General features: G+C 39.1%; 1 protein-coding gene across 5 annotated transcripts; it reads left to right on the top strand.

Moving 5' to 3' along the window:
• The first annotated feature begins 675 nt into the window (after positions 1–675).
• LOC112287512 (transcription initiation factor TFIID subunit 1) lies at positions 676–14,551 on the top strand. Of its 5 annotated transcripts, none has more exons than XM_024530556.3 (22): positions 676–1,538; positions 1,849–1,911; positions 2,205–2,262; positions 2,710–2,979; positions 3,575–3,723; positions 3,847–4,021; positions 4,417–5,234; positions 5,548–5,864; positions 6,351–6,556; positions 6,660–6,897; positions 7,335–7,674; positions 7,958–8,170; positions 8,381–8,470; positions 8,602–8,808; positions 9,066–9,272; positions 9,458–9,929; positions 10,093–10,188; positions 10,395–10,510; positions 10,758–10,901; positions 11,385–11,459; positions 12,149–13,498; positions 13,758–14,551. In XM_024530556.3, the coding sequence occupies exons 1-22, from the start codon at positions 1,341–1,343 to the stop codon at positions 14,169–14,171; spliced, it is 6,216 nt and encodes a 2,071-aa protein (XP_024386324.1). In that variant the 5' UTR covers positions 676–1,340; the 3' UTR covers positions 14,172–14,551. The 5 variants fall into 5 exon arrangements, with proteins under 5 accessions (XP_024386324.1, XP_024386326.1, XP_024386327.1 ...); XM_024530558.3 differs by having other exon boundaries at positions 1,206–1,538; positions 2,208–2,262; XM_024530559.3 differs by having other exon boundaries at positions 1,206–1,538; positions 3,581–3,723.
• Positions 14,552–20,713: the final 6,162 nt, after the last annotated feature.

Here is a 20,713-nt window from a genome sequence, read left to right as displayed (position 1 = left end):
GGATAACAAAATCTCTTTGAAAAGTTGTTTTTTTCAACATATTCTACTGCACATGCTCTGATGAAGAACGCCGATCTCATGTTTCAATAAAAACTAATCAATGAATAATCAATTGAGTATGTGTGTTTACTTGTTGAGGGGGTTGAAGGGGGGTGGCAAGCCTAAACCAGAAATAATTAGGCCCATCTTGGTTAATGAGAGTCATTCTTTTACAGTCCCACATTGTAGCAGGTTTGAATTCAAATTCAGGTATTCTCGTATGTTCAAGTTTCCAGCGTGGGTAAATGCGGGGTTTCCTTGCAGCCTCATGAGAAAGCCAGACAGTGAAAAGTGAGACGAACCCCACATCGGGCTGCCTGATGCTGTCACCGCGGGTTCCGTCTGACCTGCGTGGAATGCAATTACGTGGGTCTGTTATTTATGAGAAGAGTTTTGAAGTTCCAGGGTTGTGCGGTGTGGGTGTCACGGTAAAGTATCGTCTGGGTGTAAAATCTGCACCCCATCGTTACTTTCTCGAGGCTTTTCGCTGGGTCGCTCACGCGTCGGTGCTTCAGGCCTGTTGGCGTTTACCAAACACCACGTGTGCGAGCGAGGTTACAAGCTGCAACCACAGTAACGATTACTGAATGGGTTTTAGAGGAACTTGACGAGCGACAGGGTTTAATTCCTGGTGATGGCGTGACAGGAAATTGAAAATTGTCGGCGACTTTGCGTTGCTTTAAATTGCAAAAATGTGATGAAACTTGGAGCTCCGGAAAGTTGACGTGGGGTTTTTTCGAGGTTCTATCGAGGTTTCAAGGCATTTCGAAGGCTATCCAGTGTTGATTGCGGAGCTTTGTTTCTTTGAGCTCGGTTTGGTTTGGTCCAGGATTTGGGGTGTTGTGGAAGGAGTTAGGGTTAGGGTTTGGGTTCAAGGAGACGGACAAGTTTGTGGAAGGACAGTGAGCTATAGGTGTTTGATGTTGGCGCTATGAAATCATTGATGGTGAAGAGATGGGGCTGGCAGAAATCGAAATTATCTGGTTCGATGAATGAATTAAAATTGAACGGTTTATGCTGTAGTCGTCCATTGCGATATTGACGCCGACATCAGCGAACTCCCTTGAGATTTCCGTCGCTAGCCATTTCGCTTTGGGACATGAACTCAGAGCCATTGATGTGGATTCGGAGTGTGGACAGATTGACGGCTAAGAAGCTCAAATTTTATTTTTATTTTATTTTTATTTGGCTTCGCTCGATCCTTTAAAATCCCATCTGCAACCTTCCGAGGCATGATCGTGTTACTGATAGTGCATGAATGACGTGATACCCGAGCCCCACGCGAAATTTAATCTCATGGTATGAATATTAATGCAGCTGTAGGTCTTGAAGTTGGGACCCTTATGGGTGATATATTCAAAGAGAACAGTGAAAGGGACTACGATGAGGAAGAGGAAGATGGAGATGGAGATGGAGAGGGAAGGGGTGAGCAGATGCTGGGGTTTATGTTTGGCAATGTGGACGACTCGGGCGGCCTTGACGAAGAGTACCTCGATCAGGTTGTTACGAATTTTTTAACCATGTACAATGACGCTATTTCTTCTCTTTGCACTGTCTGAAATCGTGATATTTTAAATACCTTAAATTATAACGGTGCTACGATATTACACAGAAGGCCTTGTGACCTACCCAACCATCATGCTTTTCTTGTTAAGTTTTGGCCATAGTCCTCATATTTGGTGAAAGTGTTCTATTTTGGGTCGTGAAAGGCTTAATGTTTGTTAAGTGTAGCCATTGACAATATTTTCGTTTTCTGACTCGGCTTCTGCATATTCGTGGTCCTGATCACAAACATCTGCATTTTTATAGGACGCAAAGGAGCATTTGTCAGCATTGGCACACCAGTTAGGACCATCATTATTTGATATTGAAGTAAGTTTTCTGTGATTCATGGTCCTGTCCCTATAATTGCTCTCCTGACTGTTTGTTGCAGCTGTCTGGAGCTAGATTCAGACGTCATCTTTTGGCAGAGATGTTTTATTTTATTTTATTTTATTTTCTTTTATTTTGATCATCTCTCAATGAGGTGCATTTGGACGAGCGCAAAATCTAGTTTGATATTTGAAAAAGTATGGTCTTAATGCTGTTTACCCTGGACGCTGCCGGAGACTTCCAGTTGAAGCATTTGCTGTTATGTCACACTTCGATCGTTATTGGGTGTGCAGCAGCTTTGTGCCAAGAGGAAAAGACTGACAGATGCCAGTGCGGCTGATGAGCATGAAGGTATGGTCTGATAGAGTGGAACTAGTCGAGTTTTATTTATGATGCTTGGATTTCATTTATTTAAAGCTGATGATGAAAGCGTAATGTTTAAGACATTTTTTTAAAATATTTTATTTTGTTTTATTTTGTGCTCTACGGAATGTTTAAGTCCCAAATGTGGTTTTTCAATATTGAAACTAAGATGGTACCCTACCCCAAATTTGGTATTAGATTTATACATGGTCCGTTAGCGATTCTCCAATTTTTTGGATCTCAAATTTGTAGCCAAAAGTCTTGTTTAAATAATCCTCCAACAGTGTGCTCGGCCTTTTGGTCTACCAAATTCGATTCGTGGTTTTGACCTAGTGACCTGTTTGTTCTTACGGTGTTCAATCCTGCAGTGCCTATCTTCTGGATTCTGAAGGTGTATTTGGAGTTGGTTGCTGATGAGTTGTCATTTTTTCGCAGATTATGATCAGAAAGCGGTAGATGCAGTGGACTATGAGGACATACAGGAGCAGTACGAGGGTCCCGAAGTCCAACTTGCCCCGCAGGATATGCAGTTTTATGCTGAATCTGCATTGGCTAGATCCGTTAAGCTGGTTGAAGAGGATAATTATGACGAGGATGAGGACTTTGATTCTGAACAACCTACGGAAGCCAAGGTGGAAGACTGGGATTTTGATTCCGAGCAGCCTGATGGGTCCAAGATGGAATCGCCTGTCAAAATTGCTCCAGGCATGATTCTAAACTCATTGTATTAAATATGTTTGTATTTATGTCCAATGATCAGCTCATATAGGACGCTTGGTTCAAAAGTTCAATTTTGATTATGCCAAAATTGAGATGACCGTGAAGAGCCTAATCATGCTGTTTTTAATGTATCTTCATGCACCGATGGCCTTTTCAAATTCAAAATAGAATTAAAAAGAAATCTTTTCCTGATATTTGTGCTATAAGAAACGAAATGTTGAACTGTTGCTTTTAATTGTCAACTATGATGTTCTCTTCACGTTTTTTTGTACATTTTAGGAACAAAGCATCGATGTGAAATGAAAATCTGCCAAAATTTACGACCCTTACGTCGATTTTAGGTCTTATGCCTTGGGCAGGCGAGCTTGTTTGAAATAAAAGTTTTCATCATAGGCTTTATGTATATGAGAGAAAGAGAGAGAGAGAGAGAGAGAGAGAGAGAGAGAGAGAGAGAGAGAGAATCGTGCAGCTAACGCTACCTTGCTGTCGTTGTGCATATTTTGCTGATTTCATAGACGTTTTCCACTCGGTTTTTCTGCATGTGCCTGCGCTCTGATTCCTTTTATTTGTAATGATTCAGAAACAGACGATGAGGCACTTTTGACACAAGAAGATGAAGAGGAAGTCCCTGTGGCACAGGAACAGTGTCGAACAAGTGCAGTAGATATGATGGCTTCCGATGATGAGGACGAGAAAGAAGAGGACTGGGACCAAATTTTGGGGTCTCAGGTAATACCTTAGATTGTTTACATGTTTGGTTTTGTTTGGCTGTGATTCTCTATGGTTTCCATCTTTTCAAAGACGTGGTATTTTAATTTTCTTAGTAGTGGTTGTTTTTCTTTAATTTTACAGGAAACGACCTCGTCGTCAAGGGAGCAAGAAGATGAGGCTGCAAAAATTTCTCTTCCTGTTCTTTGTCAAGAGGGCGGAAAAACTGTGCTTAGATTCTCTGAGCTTTTTGGAGTGCGAGAACCTTATTGGGTCATTGGTCATCGTAAAGGGCGGCAGAAACGAGTTCACAGCAGAGGTCAGTCTTGTAGTTCCTACGATTCGGTTTTGTGTTTTGCCTGTTAGATTCTCTAGGAGTGTTGGCTAGGATTTTCATTTGCTAATGTAACTTAGGAGTATTGCTAGTAAGAGTATGCTCATTAAGGTGTTTACGCTGCATCTGATCATCTCAGTTATAGTATCGGTTCTTGTCCTCAAGACACATGTTTGGAGATTTTCAGTAGATGCGAGATCTAACGAACCTAGTTTTTGAAGCGCAAATTTCTTATCTGTAACCAATGGAAGATAAGGTGCTACAAATACATAGAGTATTTGGGCCACTTTGGCCTCACCTTACATTCTGAAGTTACTTACAGGGTAATTTACCTCGATCTGAGTGGATGGAGAAGCTGATCCTGTGACTCAATTGGACAGAGAAACGAGAGCGACTAGAAGAGGATCTGGAAGCTATGGAGGATGATGAAGAGGCAGTACTCAAGAGGTGTTCTCAACAACCTGTAATTGCTGCTGATTCGTCAACTGCAGAAGGAAGCCTGGGAAGCAGTTCTGAAGATTTCGATATCGGCAACAGATCAGAGGAGGATGGCAATCAGACAGCGCTTTTCATTTCACATAGTCGGCGTGATAGGACAAAACAGAAAAAGCTTGTGTTTACTGCCTCAGAACCCATGAAAGGAGACGAAGATTCGTATGAAGAAGATATTGCAGAGTGTAGGAGACAAATACCTGATGCAAACTTCGATCTTATTCATCAAGTGGAATGGGAAGATGATATAATTTGGGATACCTCGGATGTTAGTAGACGGGGCGCATCCATATCCGATCATCGTTCCACTTGTCATTTGGTTGAGGTCGACAGAGATACTGAGCAAAGTCACCTGTCTGATGTCGACCTTCAATGTCTTGTAAAAGAGCAATGTGATACGAGGTTGAGTGATTGTTCTGATTGGCGAAGGCCTTATGTGGTAGAACCATTATGCCAGAAATGTAGGGATATAGAAGATGAGGACGAACTTACTATGCCTGCAAAAACCGTGCGGCATCCACAAATGCTCAGACTTGAGACTCTGCGCTTTCACAGAGAGCCTGGAGAAGAATCGAGGTCTGCATTGTTGAGGCGTATTAATAACACGACTCTTGAAGTGAAGGAGAAGAATCAGGAGCTTACACGTGGAAGTTGGCTTGGTAGTATTTTCTGGGGAGAGCCAGAGTCCGGCCTACCAAGGTCAAAGGTGTCTTTCTGTCCTCTGACTTCGCCAAAAGGCTTATTGATATTGGAACAGTGTGTTGGGATTGCGGTTTATCATCACTTCGCCTAGATGATTCGGGTCACACATGATCTATATTTGTATTGATATCAATCGCTCTCTTTTTTTTTTTTTTTTTTTTTTTTTTTTGTAATTTTATTATTATTGTTATTTTCATTTATAACTGTTCGTTGATATTAGAGTTATCCACATCTTTTACGTCTATCTGGTATTAGGTTCTGAGCAATGTCGGGTTTTAGGTTTTTATTTAATCAATTAATCAATGTTTGTGATTCAGGTAATTTTTGATTTAATGGATTCACAAATGGTATTCGAGACAACTGAAGCCAATGATGGCCAATCCATATGTTTACACGCCGCAGCAGTTGTGCTTACTGCGGTGGGAAAAGATGGGGTTTCTGATGGTGCAGAGGAAGCGGTTAATACTTCTTTGCCTTTGACTAGATTCAACATTAGCAATGACAAATATTACACAAACAAAAAGACCCATCAACAACAGAAGTCAAATGCTAAGAAGCGGGCTATCCATGGAGTCAAAGTGATGCATTCACTCCCAGCTATCAAACTTCAAAGCATGAAGCCTAAGCTATCCAAGTGGGTTCTTTTACTTGTCTGTAGCTACATGTTACTCTCGTGTAGCTATATGCAATTTATGGTGCTTCTTTCTACTGTACTGTTTGAACAGGATTTCATTTATCCTACATTTCTCAGACCTTGGTGATTTAATGGAATTGACGACATGTTCTTTGCGGAACTTACCATATTTACGTGTATCCTTTATTCGTCTCGTTATGTTTTCTTGAATGTAGGTTATGTACCAAATGCAGTCCTGCTAAGACTTCTTTAGAGTGCTGATTGTAACAATCCTACGTGTTGTCTCTCTATGGAGGAGCGAGAGATGTATGACAGTCAATAATAATAGTGGCGTTTAGGATGCATTATTAATCATGAAGTAGACATTGTGAATGTATTTTGTAAGCATTTGTTTGATCTCCTCGTCTTTTTGTTTTAGTGAAAGAAGAAGTTTAAAAAATTCAGTAAACTGATTTTTTAAACTGCTATTATGTTCAAACTTGGCAGTAAGGATCTAGCAAATTTTCATCGTCCCAAGGCGGTGTGGTATCCTCATCACAACGAGGTTGCTGCAAAGGAACAGGGAAAGCTTGCTGCTAGAGGTTCCATGAAAGTCATCGTGAAAACACTAGGCGGGAAAGGGAGCAAGCTCACTGTTGATGCCTCGGAGACTTTGGATGTACTCAAGGCAAAAACTGCAAAGAAGCTGGGAGGTGAACATTCTTTCCTGTCCATTTTCCTGATTGCGAACTCTTATAAGTTGAAATCATAAATATTCTGCCTCTTGGATTATTAAACTTGTGTGATTGGCGATAGATCTGATACCCTTCGAAAAGATGAAGGTATTTTATTCAGGGAAGGAGTTGGTAGATGGGTATACCTTCGCTCAACAGCAAGTTCCACCAAATTCGGTGTTGCATCTGGTGCGGACCAAAATTTATCCTTGGCCGAAAGCACAGCGCCTGCCAGGCGAGAACAAGCCCTTACGACCACCAGGAGCCTTCAAGAAGAAATCAGAGCTTTCAGTAAAGGATGGTCATGTTGCTCTAATGGAGTATGCATATTTCTCTTCTTTTCCTTTTAATAGTCAACTTTCGTAGCTTTTTTTGAATTTTGGTACATGCATACCTTTTTATCTTGCTGTTGTAGAAGACTACTTCATTTTGAAGTTTTTTTGGTTGTAGACTTCTAGATGTATTAGGTTCTGCCTCTAGAACTTAGCATATAAGTGTTCCAATGAAGGTTTCCAGATTATACCTAATTTTTGGTGATGCCAGGCTAACAGAGTTGGTGAACCATGAACTTATCATGGACCTGCGTGTACATTTGACGTAGTGCTCACAGATTATTCGTTTCATTCAAGCACGGCTGTTTTGGTCCACGTTGATTGGATTTGGTTTAAAATTTTTGCACCCATTTGGTGTCTACGTGGCATCGATACAATAATACTTGTTCGACATTTTCATGGGTACATTTGTGAATGTGGTATAGGTATTGTGAAGAAAGGCCTCTGCTTCTTGGAAATGTGGGTATGGGAGGCCGTCTCTTCACTTATTATCGTAAGCGATCTTCAACAGATGCCACTGCTGCGACCCTCCGTGCTGAGCGGGGGCCTTGGGTTGGCATCACTTTACCTCTAGAGCCAACGGAAGATTCTCCATTTCTCGGTGACATCAGACCTGGTGAAACTCAATCTAGTCTTGAAACAAACATGTATAGGGCACCTATTTTTCCACATAAAGTGGCTACCACTGATTTCCTGCTCGTTCGTTCTCCGAAAGGGAAATTGTCTCTCAGACGGATTGACAGCATCCACGTTGTTGGACAGCAGGTCTCTTCCACTTCTCCACTTTCATGTTTTGTAATTATCCTGAATAGGGATTTAGTATTCTTATTTTGAGTAGTGTTTCGAACTGTCGTGAGTATCTCATGGCTAAGTGATGGTGTCATATACATTTTGAAATATTTCAAATTTTTAATTTTTATATGCCTGGGCTAGTTTTGCACCTTTTAATGCTTAATCACATACATTTTTGGGTTATTATTATTATTATTTTAAAATCTGATTTTTATCAATTTTTATTCTGACACTTACAGGCCTTTGTTGATACCAGGAGCCTCACATGGAGGTGTTGACCCCTACTTCGAAGTCAGTGCAGAATCACGTAGGTAACCGGTTATTGGTATATTTGTACCGTGAGTTTCGTGAGAAGGAGAAACCCGGTGTCATTACGCCACATGTACGGGCCGATGATGTCACGTCACAATTCCCCTCTCTTACTGAAGGCTTCATCCGGAAACGGTTAAAACATTGTGCTGATCTTCAGGTTAACATTCCTCTCCTTTAGTAGGCTAAGGGTAATTAGTTTGTATTAATTATTGTTAATCTGTATTTTCGACTAAAAATCTGAATGCCAACCTTCTGTGACTTCTAGTGTATGTTTACATCTGCTTCGCTGTTGTATCCCAGCTCCTTCTGAAATGATTTTATGTTGACGTTGATGATTTTGACGTTGGTTTTAGTGGCAATTGATTAGAAAGTTGGAGGGGAGATGTGCTGGATGATGCGGCGAAATTTTAGGATTCCTTCTGAGGAAGAAATGAGGCGTTTGGTGACACCAGAGAATGTACGATTTCTGTTCTGGATTTGGCTGAGCTTTATTGTAGGAGCTTCGGTTTTGCTGGTTAGGAGCTGGCGTAGAGGTCGTATAATTGTGTTTAAATCCTGAAGTTAGAGCATTTTCTATTTTGCCTTCAGGTATGTACATACGAAAGCATGCAAGCTGGGCTTCATCACCTAAAACGGATGGGTGTACATAAATTAACACAGCCGTCGGGATTAGCTGCTGCCATGAACCAGCTTCCGGATGAGGCGATAACTCTAGCTGCCGCATCACACATTGAGAGGGAACTGCAAATTACTCCATGGAATCTGAGTTCAAATTTTGTTGCCGCTACAATGCAGGTGATTGAATTTAGTCTCTGTGAGTTTTCTTTATTTCTGTATGGCTTTAAGTCTGTGTAGCCAGTAGGCATCTAACATCATGCAGCTTTCAGGTTATAATCGCAATAAGTAAATCAGACTTTTTCTTGCTTTGTAAAAGCGACATCCATCATCCACCTCAGCTCAGGCACCTATTTTACTATCCTGAGAATTTAGTAGTCTTTCGGTTAATATGGTATTCTGGTCTAAGGTATTAAGATTTAAATATTTCTCTTCAGGGACGGGGGAGCCTAGAGCGCCTTGAGATTGTGGGAGCCGGTGATCCATCTGGCCGAGGGCTGGGTTTCAGCTACCTACGCGTGGCAACCAAACCTCCTAACGCTGGTGCTCTGGTAGAGAAGAAAGCAGCAGCTGCAAGAGGTGGAGGAGCTGTTACCGGCACTGACGCTGATCTTCGTCGTCTTAGCATGGAAGCTGCACGAGAGGTTCTGATGCTTCTACTTGATTTGAAACTTCCTGCTGCTAAGAGTTCTTTTTGTTTGTTTGTTTGTTTTTTTGTTTTTTTGTTTTTTGTTTTTTGTTTTTTTTGTTTTTTGTTTTGTTTTTTTTTCCTGCAGCTCACAATAGCTCTTTTCACTAATGTTTGAAATTTGCAAATCGTGTCGCATAGGTTCTCTTGAAGTTCAAAGTTCCAGAAGAAATTATAGACAAGTTAACTCGGTGGCATCGAATTGCTATGGTTCGTAAACTTTCGAGTGAACAAGCTGCTACAGGCGTAAAGCTCGGCGCGGCTACTCTAAATAAATTCGCTCGAGGGCAGCGGATGTCTTTTCTTCAGCTTCAACAGCAAACTCGAGAGAAATGCCAAGATATCTGGGATAGACAAGCTCAAAGCCTCGTGATGGCTGACGGTGATGATTCCGAAAGTGATGGAGAAGCTGGTGGGGACCTTGATTCTTTTGCTGGTGACTTGGAAAATCTTTTAGAAGCCGAAGAGGGAGATGACGGTGGGGGTAAGAAAGGAAAGCGAGAAGGAATGGGAGGTCTTGGGGCTCGGCGTCGCAAACAGATTGCCCAACAAGAGGAAGATATTGAAGATGAAGAGGCAGAGGCAGCAGAGCTCCGGAGAATGCTCCGTGCAGGTATTAACTGTTCCACAATTTACCAAGCTAAAATTTGTTTGGCAGTGTAGAGAAAACGGCTTTGGTCAGGTTGCAGTGAAGTAGTATATTTGTTGGTATTCGGAATAGTTGAATTTGTGTATGCTAGGATCTTAATTAATCAGTTTTTTTTACTGCTGTACAGACGATGAAGCTGAGGAGGAACAAAAGAAAAAGAAAAGTGTTCCTGTGAGCATGGAAAAAAAGGAACTGGAAGCTGTTGAAACACCTCCTGATTTAGGTGGGATTCTTTTCTAGTTGTGTCATAGTGTCACTTTATGAATAATCTGATCTTTCAAGTCGTCTTTGGAAGAGTGGCGATTGCACACCTTCGTCGTGATTGTAAGCTTTATATCAGTTTCGTGTTAACTGTAATTAATGTTTAATTGCCACGTGTACTGATTCTTCCAATGCAAACATGAGATTTGTAAACTGACGTTGCTGTAGGCGGTGAAGGGCAAGCTGGCAAAAAGAAGAAGAAAATCATCAAGCGCATCATTCGTACCAGAAAGGTTGATGGGACCTATACCTCGAAAGAAGTTATCATCACTGACCCTAAAGAGGTAGGGGCATCTCTTTATCAATATTTGTATGTTCCTACCTCAATTTTGTTGATTCTGTTAATTGTTGCGAGTCTCCTTCTGCATCTTGCAGATCTTCTTTTTCTTCGTTTTCTTCTACATCCTCTCATATATTTTGTTTCCTGGATAAGTAGAGTATTTTTTCCAGAAACTTTAAAATCTTGGGTTTCTTGTCCTCTTCCTTCACAGGTTTTCACTTTAGTTCCTATGTTGCGCATTGTGGCTGTAGGTGGCACTTTATCTTGCGAAGAAGAACGCGAACAAGGTAGTAAACCAAGTTGTAGGAGTTGAAAAAGTCGGTGCTGCCAAGAAGAGCACAGGAAAGCCGCCTCCAGTCAGCAAAAAATTGAAGAGTGGAGCGCCTGTAAAAGAGGTACATATGCTCAATTAAAGTATAGTGTCGAATTTCTTTGGTAATGGTATCATTCTACTTAGAGTAGGATAAGATGAGAGGGTTTATGATATCTGGTAGGTCATATTTCTAAGTGTTTTGAGCTCTGCCACTGATATTATCATTATCAAGGTGCGGCTTAGCAATGCTGCTGACTTCATGATGATCTAGATTAGATATTTTCGGAAGTGCAGATTTTCATCACCATTCCTTGATATTTGGTGGGTTTTCAAATAATTCCTTTTCTCGTTCTTTAGTCGATTGTAAGGGCAATTACAAAATGCCAGCCGTGTTCTTGCATGCTTTTACCTAACGGTACATTATACCACTCGTTGTTCAAGCTATCAGGAAGGAACTCATCATCCGAGCTTTATTATCTGATAGTTGAGGACAACATTTTTTTTATTTGCTATGGCTGATCGTGCAGTTTGAGAGGTTTCTTAGCATTCCGTCTGGATGTGACAGATGTCAGCTAAGGGCAAGGTAACTGGGAAATGTGGGCGAGATGCGTTATCGCTGGTTTGTGGGGCTTGTGGTCAGGTGGGACACTGCTCTTTCTTCACTGTTTGGTACTCTCATACTAAATGATTTTTGCAGTTAAGGATTTTTAATTGTCAACAAGTAAGGAATTTCGCGGACCTTTTTTGCTGCCTCGCTTGACTAATTTGGTCTATTTGGGATGGGCTTAACTTTCGTTTCTTCTAAGTTGAGTAGGTCAAGTATTTTTTACTCTTCCAAGAATCGAATATGAGTTCATTGTGTTCACAATGTGTACGTCTTTAACGCTAGCTATTGAAGTTCGCTAAGAATTGTCGTTGAAATAAATTTTAGTTGGTTCATTTGGTTTATGTATCTAGAACCTGCTATCTCCTTGTTTCTTTTTGGGCCCAGGTTAATCGACCTCATTTACCAATTATCAAACCCACATTATGAGCTCAAATAAGCTTCTTTTTCAATCTTTCAATAAAATATTTTAAGTGTTTGTGAATCTAGCTTTTATTATCAGTGTTTATTAATTTTTATTCGTAACAAATTCATTTTATAAAAACTTTATTTTACACGTAAATGTTTTCTCTCGAATCTGCAACATTTTCCACATGCTCACGACTGGGGGATGTGATGATTATAGAATGATTATTAAAATATTGATAATTACTGAAAGATTGAGCTGTTAGCTTTTACTGAAAGATTTCATACAAGCCGTTTACTCTGGTAACTTATTGTTGCAGCTTGGTCACATGCGAACAAACAAAAAGTGTCCTCTATACAATGAAGAAGGTGAGCCTGTTGCTTGGCAAGACTCGGGAGCAGCTGCTGATGGTTTGCTAGAACGGCAAGGGACAAAGATTACTTTCAAGAGAAAGCCTGTTCCAATTAAAAAGATGGAGGGATTAGATTCACCAAATTCAGCACAGGTTCCTGTGGTTAAGCCACCATTACCGAAGAAAGACATCCCTTCACCAGTGCCTTTACTGAAGACCCCTTCCCTGAGGATGAAAATCAAGCTTATATCAGGAGTCAGTCAAAATCCTGATAACTCTCCTGTACCTGTGTCTAAACCTGTTCGAGAGAAAGTTGAGAAGTTGTCTGGAGTCCATGCAAACGGTGCTGGTGAAAGTGGGGTCGATCAACCTGCGCGGCCTCCTCTTCTCAAGCTTAAGTTGTCTAACCAGAGAAGGAAAGAGCATGGTTTGAAGCGATTGAAACTGGATCAGGACGTAAAGACGAGAAAAGAAAGCGAAACGACACGGGAGTCAGAGAGAAAAGAGCGTGAAGAGTATGAGGGGAGGATGGAGCGAGGAGATTATCAGAAAGCCATAGATGAGGAAATGGAGAAAGATGAAAGAGAGAAGGAAGTGAGAGAGCGGGTGAAGGACGAGAGAGAGAGGGGAAGAGAGGAAAGAGGTGTGAGGGAGTCCAAAAGACGAGGCACTATAGTTCACACAAACGGATCAGAAACTAACAGAGGTATGGAGGCTGAGGTCAAGTTCAAGCCATTCAAGAAGAAGAAGATTTTACGTGGGAGAGTCGATCCCGAGTTGATGAAGAGAAGGGAAAGGGAGAGAGAGCAAGCGGAACGCATGGAGAGAGAAAAGCAGGAGGCTGAAGAATATCAACGTGCACTTCGAGAGGAATTGAAGAGAGAACAACAGGAACTCGAGCAAAAAGAAGCGAGGGAGAGAGTAGAGCTAGAAGAGAGACAGCGGAAAGAGAAAGAAAAAAATGATCGAGACCGTCATAGTCAGCATATGAAGGAAAAGGAAAAACGACAACGAGAGCGGGAAGCGAAGTTACGCGAAGCTGCTGAGCTAGAAGCCCGTAAGGCACAGGAAGAAAGAGAGAGACAGGTGGGAGAAGAAATGCGACAACAGCAACGCGATCGAGAGAAGATCAGGGAGAAGAGTCTGAAGTTTAAACATATGAAGGAGCACACAAGGGTTGCGTCTGTTTCTTTATCCAGTCTCTCGAAGAGAGATCGTGGGAAAGGGATCAAGAGACGACCTGAAGTGCCCCCTTCTTACCATCCGAGTCCAGACTGCGGGAATGCTCCGAAGCGACTGCGTAAGAAAGGTGGCGAGGTGAGCTTCGCTACTCACTGAAATAGCTTTGCTGTTTACAGTGTTTTTTCTTAAGGATCATGTTTGTATCAAATTGTTCATTTGCCTGCTTTCGTCTGAACTTTTGTTGACAAAATGTGCACTATTATTCCTGTGTAATGAGCGCTTTTGGTCGCAAAAGTGAGACTTACGCAACTTCTGGAATTTTGTTTATTTTCTTTGATTTACATACGTGCTCACTGCTTGTTTTCTTCCCACTTGTGGTGGGGGGCGCTGTCAGGTTGAGCTGTGCAATATTTTAGAAGGAGTTGTTGAGAAACTGAAGAATGCGGATTGCTCTTATTTGTTTCTGAAGCCAGTGCCTAAGAAAGAGGCCCCTGATTACCTCCATTATGTGAAGCGCCCAATGGATCTGTCAACAATCCGGGAAAGAGTTCGGAAGCTCAAGTATAAGAGCCGGGAAGATTTTCGTAAGGATGTTCAACAAATTGCCGAAAATGCTCATCTTTACAATGATGGTAGGAATCCAGGTATCCCTCCTTTGGCCGACAGGCTGCTCGCGCTCTGTGATGTTGAGTTGGATGCAAGAGATCAAGACCTTGACGAAGCAGAAGTAGGCATTGAGCCCTTGGATGACGACTCGAAGGGGAACTCTCCGAGACTTGACCGTCGTCGAAGTGTCCGCACGATTTAGTATGTTTCAAGCTTTTGTTGGCGGGGTTTTGGAGCATGATGCATCGATAACGAACAATCGTCCTCTGAAGGCTGCGCATAGCCTCGTGACAAGGTCAATTCCTCGAATCTGTGAGGCCGTTTGGCTCCCAGGTTTCGTTCTGTAATTTGAAAACGCGGAACTCTATTCAAAGCTGGAGAAAGAAAACTTCATTCTTCTGTGCATATTGTGACATTATGTAGGTTTTGAAAGTAGCAACAGTCTCGTGGAAGTTTATCAAGTTTGCAAAAACAGCTTCACGACTCTTTTTTATTCGCATGTGCCTTCGCGTCCGAAAAGGAATGGTCATGCTCGTTCTTGTACTGTTTCATTATTTGAATAAACTTCACAATTGTTTCCAACTTTCTTGCATGTTGGACATCATGTCATATGTGTCCCGTCTTGAGCTTTCCTCTGGCTTCTCTGTTTAGGCTCCAACAGAATATTTTGAACACCTTGTACGGCTGTGGATTCTGAAACTTTATGTGGTTTCAGTTAAGCAGCTTGTAAATGTTAGACCTCCTCGTCCATCTTCATGATGTTGGGTTTCATCCAGTCTACCTTTGAACACCTCCATCTGCAACATTTCTAGAGCTAACATTTCGAGTTTTAAATGTTCCTCCATTGTCATTGGACTTTCCATCAACCTCAGTAAAGACCACGAATAAGAACTGCTGTGATGCAATTGACTTGTTTCATGTCGTGGATTATTTCCAAATCAGAATCTCGCCGACCTATCATGAGAACTGCCGTGTTTCAGCCTATGCCAACGTGTGGTTTGCATTGACTGAACGACCTGTTTCTTCCACACTGATAAGCATATTTGCATGAGATGATCTTCCTGGCTCTGGCATTCTAATTTGTCCAATTTCCTAGTCCATGGCGTGAGAGGATAAGTGTACAAGCAATCATTTCCAGAAACTGTGGAATCTTCACTTCGCAAGCTTACGGAAATTCAAGACTTGTTCAACTTCAAGACGCTCCGTATTGTCGTTCCAACAGGTCAATCTCTCAATTCACTTAATCTGCTGCCAAGAATATCAGTTCGCCAAGCTTTTCAACATTCACATATCCAATACGTCATGGCCACCTCTAAGCAGTCACCTATTGGGAAGAATTGCTTTATCTCACCAGCCCAGTTCAGTACAGAGCACCACTAAATACATTCACACACTACAACCCTTACAACTCTGTCCACAAAACTAGACCTAGTAAAACATCTGACGCCACAAATGTCTAATAAAAAGAGAAAATTGAAACAACAAAAGCGAGCATCAACAAAGAGGGAAGCTTGATTGATGGGTGCAATATCAAATTGATCCATGGGCAGATAAACTTGACAAACGTAGACCATCAAAGTCAATCTTAAGTGTCTATCTATCCTTTGTATCCACTCTTGTAGCCCTTGAAACTTGGCTTTTGTTGTTCCTACTGAAACAATGTCCTAAAAATAGCATTTTAGTATGTTGCATAATTGGAATATCTATGTTCATTGAGATTCAGTACTTCTTTGCAATATACAATAATATCTTTGTATCTTTGTCTCAAGTATTCATAAACAAAATTCTTTAGATTTTTAAGCTTAATGAGAAACTAATCAAACATTAATATTTTTTAACTTTTGAAACTTAATAACAACATACATACAAAGTTCTATTATATTTTTTTTATATATTTTCTATTTATAAAATATGTAACTACTAAATTAAATTAAAACTATGGATAAACAATATAATATTAAAGCATTGTGCAATTCTTCTTTTTGCTTTATTTCTTTAAATGTATCACATAATTAAAAACAATTCTAAATAGTTCATAGATTTATTTTTATAATAATATGTCAAATTCTAATAACATGACTTTGCATTTATTAATGGTTTCTACAAATAACTAAATTTAAAATACCTTATAGATAATAAAACCAATGTTGAAGTGAATTCACAACTACAAAAATTATTTGTTGTAAATTTCTAATTAATCTTAATTGCTCAAAAAAATTCAAATAAAAAAGAAGAACATAAAGTCTATTATCTATACCTATTTGTGATAATGTTGTATGTCATGCAATACTTACTAAATCTATTTCTACAATAAATAGCTTAAAAAAATCTAAATAATATACAATAAGAATTTATCAAATATTTTTTAAACTTAAAAAAATAATTCTACATCTTTAAGTTTAATTTGTCTTTATAAGTTAAATGTATAAGTAAAATAATTATTTAAGAGAATTTCTTGACAAAAAAATATTAGAACTTAAAAAAATTTCAAAAACATCGAATGTCTTCTATTGTTTTTAAAAGATGTTTAATCTTAGATATAGATATATATATATATATATATATAGATATAAAATTCATGTATGGATTTGTTATTTGATATTTTGAAGTATTTGTGTTCACTTATATTCTTGTAATAAAAAATTAAATCGACTCCTGCCATTGAAAACACAAGTGCCAACGAGGTCATGTGAGGTTTTGGCGGATTGCAGTGCCAGGCACTCCAGGGAAATGTTGGCGTGCAAGTCAGCCAGGTAGCAGAGTGCAGAGCATGAACGCACAGTGATCGCGCAATGTCAATGCACTTGAATACGCATGGGCGTCAGGCTGCGTGTTCGCTTGGTGGGTTACACCAGGACGTTTAGGGAGAGTAGGAGATGGACGTAGGGGTTGTGATACTAAAAGTCTTTGTGAGGGGAGAGCCAAGCAACAGCATGATAATGAACCACGTTGTAGCACGTGATCCCCTTCGAAATTTTTTATGAGTCACAAGATTTAATGGCCGCATGCATGGATCCTCATATCAGTGCTCGCAAGGTCCACGCGAAGTCGCTGAGGGAATCTTCCGGCATTGAATGGACTGTTTGAGGGAGGGCGAGGGTGCAACGAGTTGCTCCAAAGTAAGCGGAGAGTGGAAGCGGATGGTGACCAGCCGTGGTTTCGCCATGATAGTAGCAAGTTGGCGTTGAACACGCATGCATAGGTGAGATTGCAAGGCGAGGTGGATGGGTCACAGTTTCTCCAAAGAAGGTGCTCACTTAGAAAAGTGAAAGGCTGCGGCCAGTTTGGGGAGGGTGTTGTGCAAAACCGCTAAGCAGCATTTGGACATCAAGGCAACACAAGAGCGCGGATTTTTGTGATCCGCCAGGTAGTCTCTTGCAAACATGAAGCTTGGAAGGGCATGGTTAGTCGTTTGGAGGGCACGGTTGGTGGGTAAGAGTAGTGTCGCGATGCAAACGTGCGGCACATTGGCGGCGGCGGCGGATTGAGAAGTTGTCTGCATCCATTGTAGTTTAGATGGTTAGGATGCTTGGCTCTCGCTCGAGCGACCCGGGTGTGAGTCTCGGCACCGGATCCTCGCAAGCGACAAAATTGACTACATACCCTTTTTCTTGTCTTTCAGGTCTGTCCTTGTCATTGTTGCAATCTTCTCCGACAAGAACAGAAGCCAAAGAGTGACACCTGCAGATAGAAAAAAATGCCCTTCAAACTCTCCAGTTTCCAGGACCATCACCACCTCACTTGACTGTGACTCTCACCAGTGCCAAAGTCATGAGACTAATTCTTTGACTTAGAATGAAATACAATAAGCATCCAAGGAGGTGCCCATTCCAAACTTGTCCACAAACCCAACATCCACAAACCACCCATTAACAATACAAAACTCTCACTCAATTTTCTATTGGTGTATGCTTCCACATGATTCACCATCAATGCCTTCATGATTCACCATCACATGATTCACCACCAAATTAGACATTGTCTTTGCACACATCACAATAAATCTTCCATTATATGATGTTAAAACTAGGTTGGTGGTTTTTGGCAATTTATCTTCCATAGCAAGATGCCTAGTGCATTTCCAAGTTAAAATATACAACATATTTTGTGAATTCAATGTACAAAAACTTAGAATAGAAGGTTTTTCTTTTTCTTTGCTTCTTTGAATTATAGAAAAAGAAGGCAATTTTTTTGAAGTTGGAGCCATAGATGGTGCTTCAATTTGAGGTTTAAGTGGTTTTTTAGTGAAGCTACAAGTAGAGGTACTACTAGAGGGCAAGGTATGTATTTTGATCCTAACTCTATAAGTTTGTTTAAAGTATTTTCTTTATTTATGCAATAGCAATAGGTTAAAGATTGTAAAGATGGTATAGCAAATATAATTTTACAAGTGGTTGTAGAAAAGTTTGATTTATTAATTCAAAGAGAATGATTTAAACAAAAACTAAGATATTATGTAAAAGAATTGGAATTGAATTATATTTTAGAAAAGAAGATGGTTCAATTATTCGAATTGGCTATTGCTCTAAAGGTAAATAAATCATGTGAAGTCCATTTTATGATATTTTGGAGGTTCAAAGAAAAAATATTTTCAAGTATTAAAGATTAAATATAATTTTATAGAAGATAGTTACTACATGTCATGGACATACTTATTTATTATGATATTTATCTATATGATTAAATAGAAGTAAGTAAAAGTAGATTTATTTCATAATGTTTTTTAAAGAAGCTTCCTAGAAGCTTTATAATTGTTGTTTTCTCTTTAAACAAATAATCTTGTTTTCTAACACTGATTTTTTCCTTAAAGAGAGTAAATTATCCCTCTTTATAGAAATTTTTGTTTAATATTAGAGGTTATGGATTACCTTCTTCTAATTTAATCTTTTGAATTTGTTTGAGTTGTTTATGGAAGGAAAGATAATGGATGCTATTCTTAATAGAAGTCAAAATAGATTTGCAACTATTGCAAATCTTCATGAACTTATTAATACTCCAAGAGTAGAAATCTCACATATTTTGAACATAAATCATGAAAGTACTATTCCTATATCTATGGAAGAAAAAAGTCTATGTCAAAAAGATGTGTAATTGAAGGAAATAAGTAGATCAACCTTACAACCAAATCCATGAAGTTTTGTTTCCAAAAATATGACAAGAACAAGGATTAGTATGCCTAAGAAGTTTGATGGAACAAAATCAAAATTTTAAGGATTTTTGTAATAAGTCAAGCTCTATTAAACATTGCATCTCTTCCAATATCTTGATGGATTTAATCAAGTCAGATTCATAGGTGCACTTCTATTAAGAAGTGATCTCTTTTGATTTCTATCTTTAATAGACAAAAATTTTCGACTCCTTTATGATTTGAATTCATTCCTAAAAGTGTTTATGGCTACATTCAAAAAAAGTGATTAAGAAAGAGTAGTAGAGACCAAGCTCTTATCTTTATGACAAGAATCATAGTCAACTACCATATATGCTTTTGAATTTTAAAACCTTATTTATGACATGGAATAGAATGAAAAAGCCTTTATCAATCAAATTTGATATGGATTGAAGAATAATGTCAAAGATTTGTTATTGACAAAGGCAAAATCTTTGACATTATTCTTCAAAGGCAAAATCTTTAATATAATTTATTACTCAAGCCATTGCATGTAACAATCAATTATTTGGAAGATGTCAAGAATAAAGACTTGGTTGCAGAAGAATAAGTCAAATAATGATGGTAGCTTTGAAGTTTTAAGAAACTTATTTATCAAAGCTAGAACCAATGCAAATTGATACAATACATTTTAAATTTCTCATGGAGTAGGAAAAGACTTGATGATGTTAAGAAGGCTTGTGCTTATATAGTGGAGAAGCTGAACACAGTGTTCAACATTGTCCAAACAAACAATGCAACCATAAAATGAAAAGCATGGTTTCCAAAGAAGATGATGTATTGATAAACGAGTTTTTTCAAATACAATACTAACATTGTGGCTAAAATCTTACATAACTCCTAGTAAAGGTTCTATTCTCTCCTCAAATCTCTCAACTTGTTTTCCAGTAGATGTGTATTTTGAACCAAAAAATCACAAAATCTTAGCTTTGTTAGACACAAGAGCCTTAGCTTGTTTTATGGAAGAAGATTTTATCAAAAAATAAGAGATGTTGTTGGTTAAAAAAACTAAATTCATACATGTAAAGGTCATAAATGGTCGTTTGCCATCTTTTGGAGATGTTACACATGAAATTATTCTTTTAGATGTAACAATTAAAGATCATAATAATATAATAATATTTCATATAATAAGATCTCCATTTAATTTGGTTATTTTAAGATTATTTCGGTTAAAAAAATATAATCCTCAAATAGATTGAATATCTTGTAATCTTAAAAAATTTTGGTAGTTTAATCCAAAATCCCATTAATTAAGTAAAAATACAGAAGTCTAATACATCTAAATCTTTATTGGTAAGTATAAAAAATTTCATGGATATTGCAAAAGAAGGGTCATCTTTTGCTATATATGCCATGCCTATTTTTTATAGTAAAAAGACGTCAAATAATATTCCTAGCCAATATTAAGATTTCCAAGATATTTTTGAAAAGAAAAATATAGATATTCTTCTAGAGTATCATCTTTATGATTGTTCCATTGATCTTCAAGAAAGAGCTCAACCACTATTTGGACCAGTTTATAGCCTATCACAAAATGAGTTACTTGCATTCAAGGAGTACATTGATAAAAACTT

Source organism: Physcomitrium patens, chromosome 10 (assembly GCF_059467195.1).
Source record: "Physcomitrium patens ecotype Gransden chromosome 10, ASM5946719v1, whole genome shotgun sequence".
NCBI lineage: Eukaryota > Viridiplantae > Streptophyta > Bryopsida > Funariales > Funariaceae > Physcomitrium > Physcomitrium patens.
This window is presented reverse-complemented; position numbering and strand designations above follow the sequence as displayed.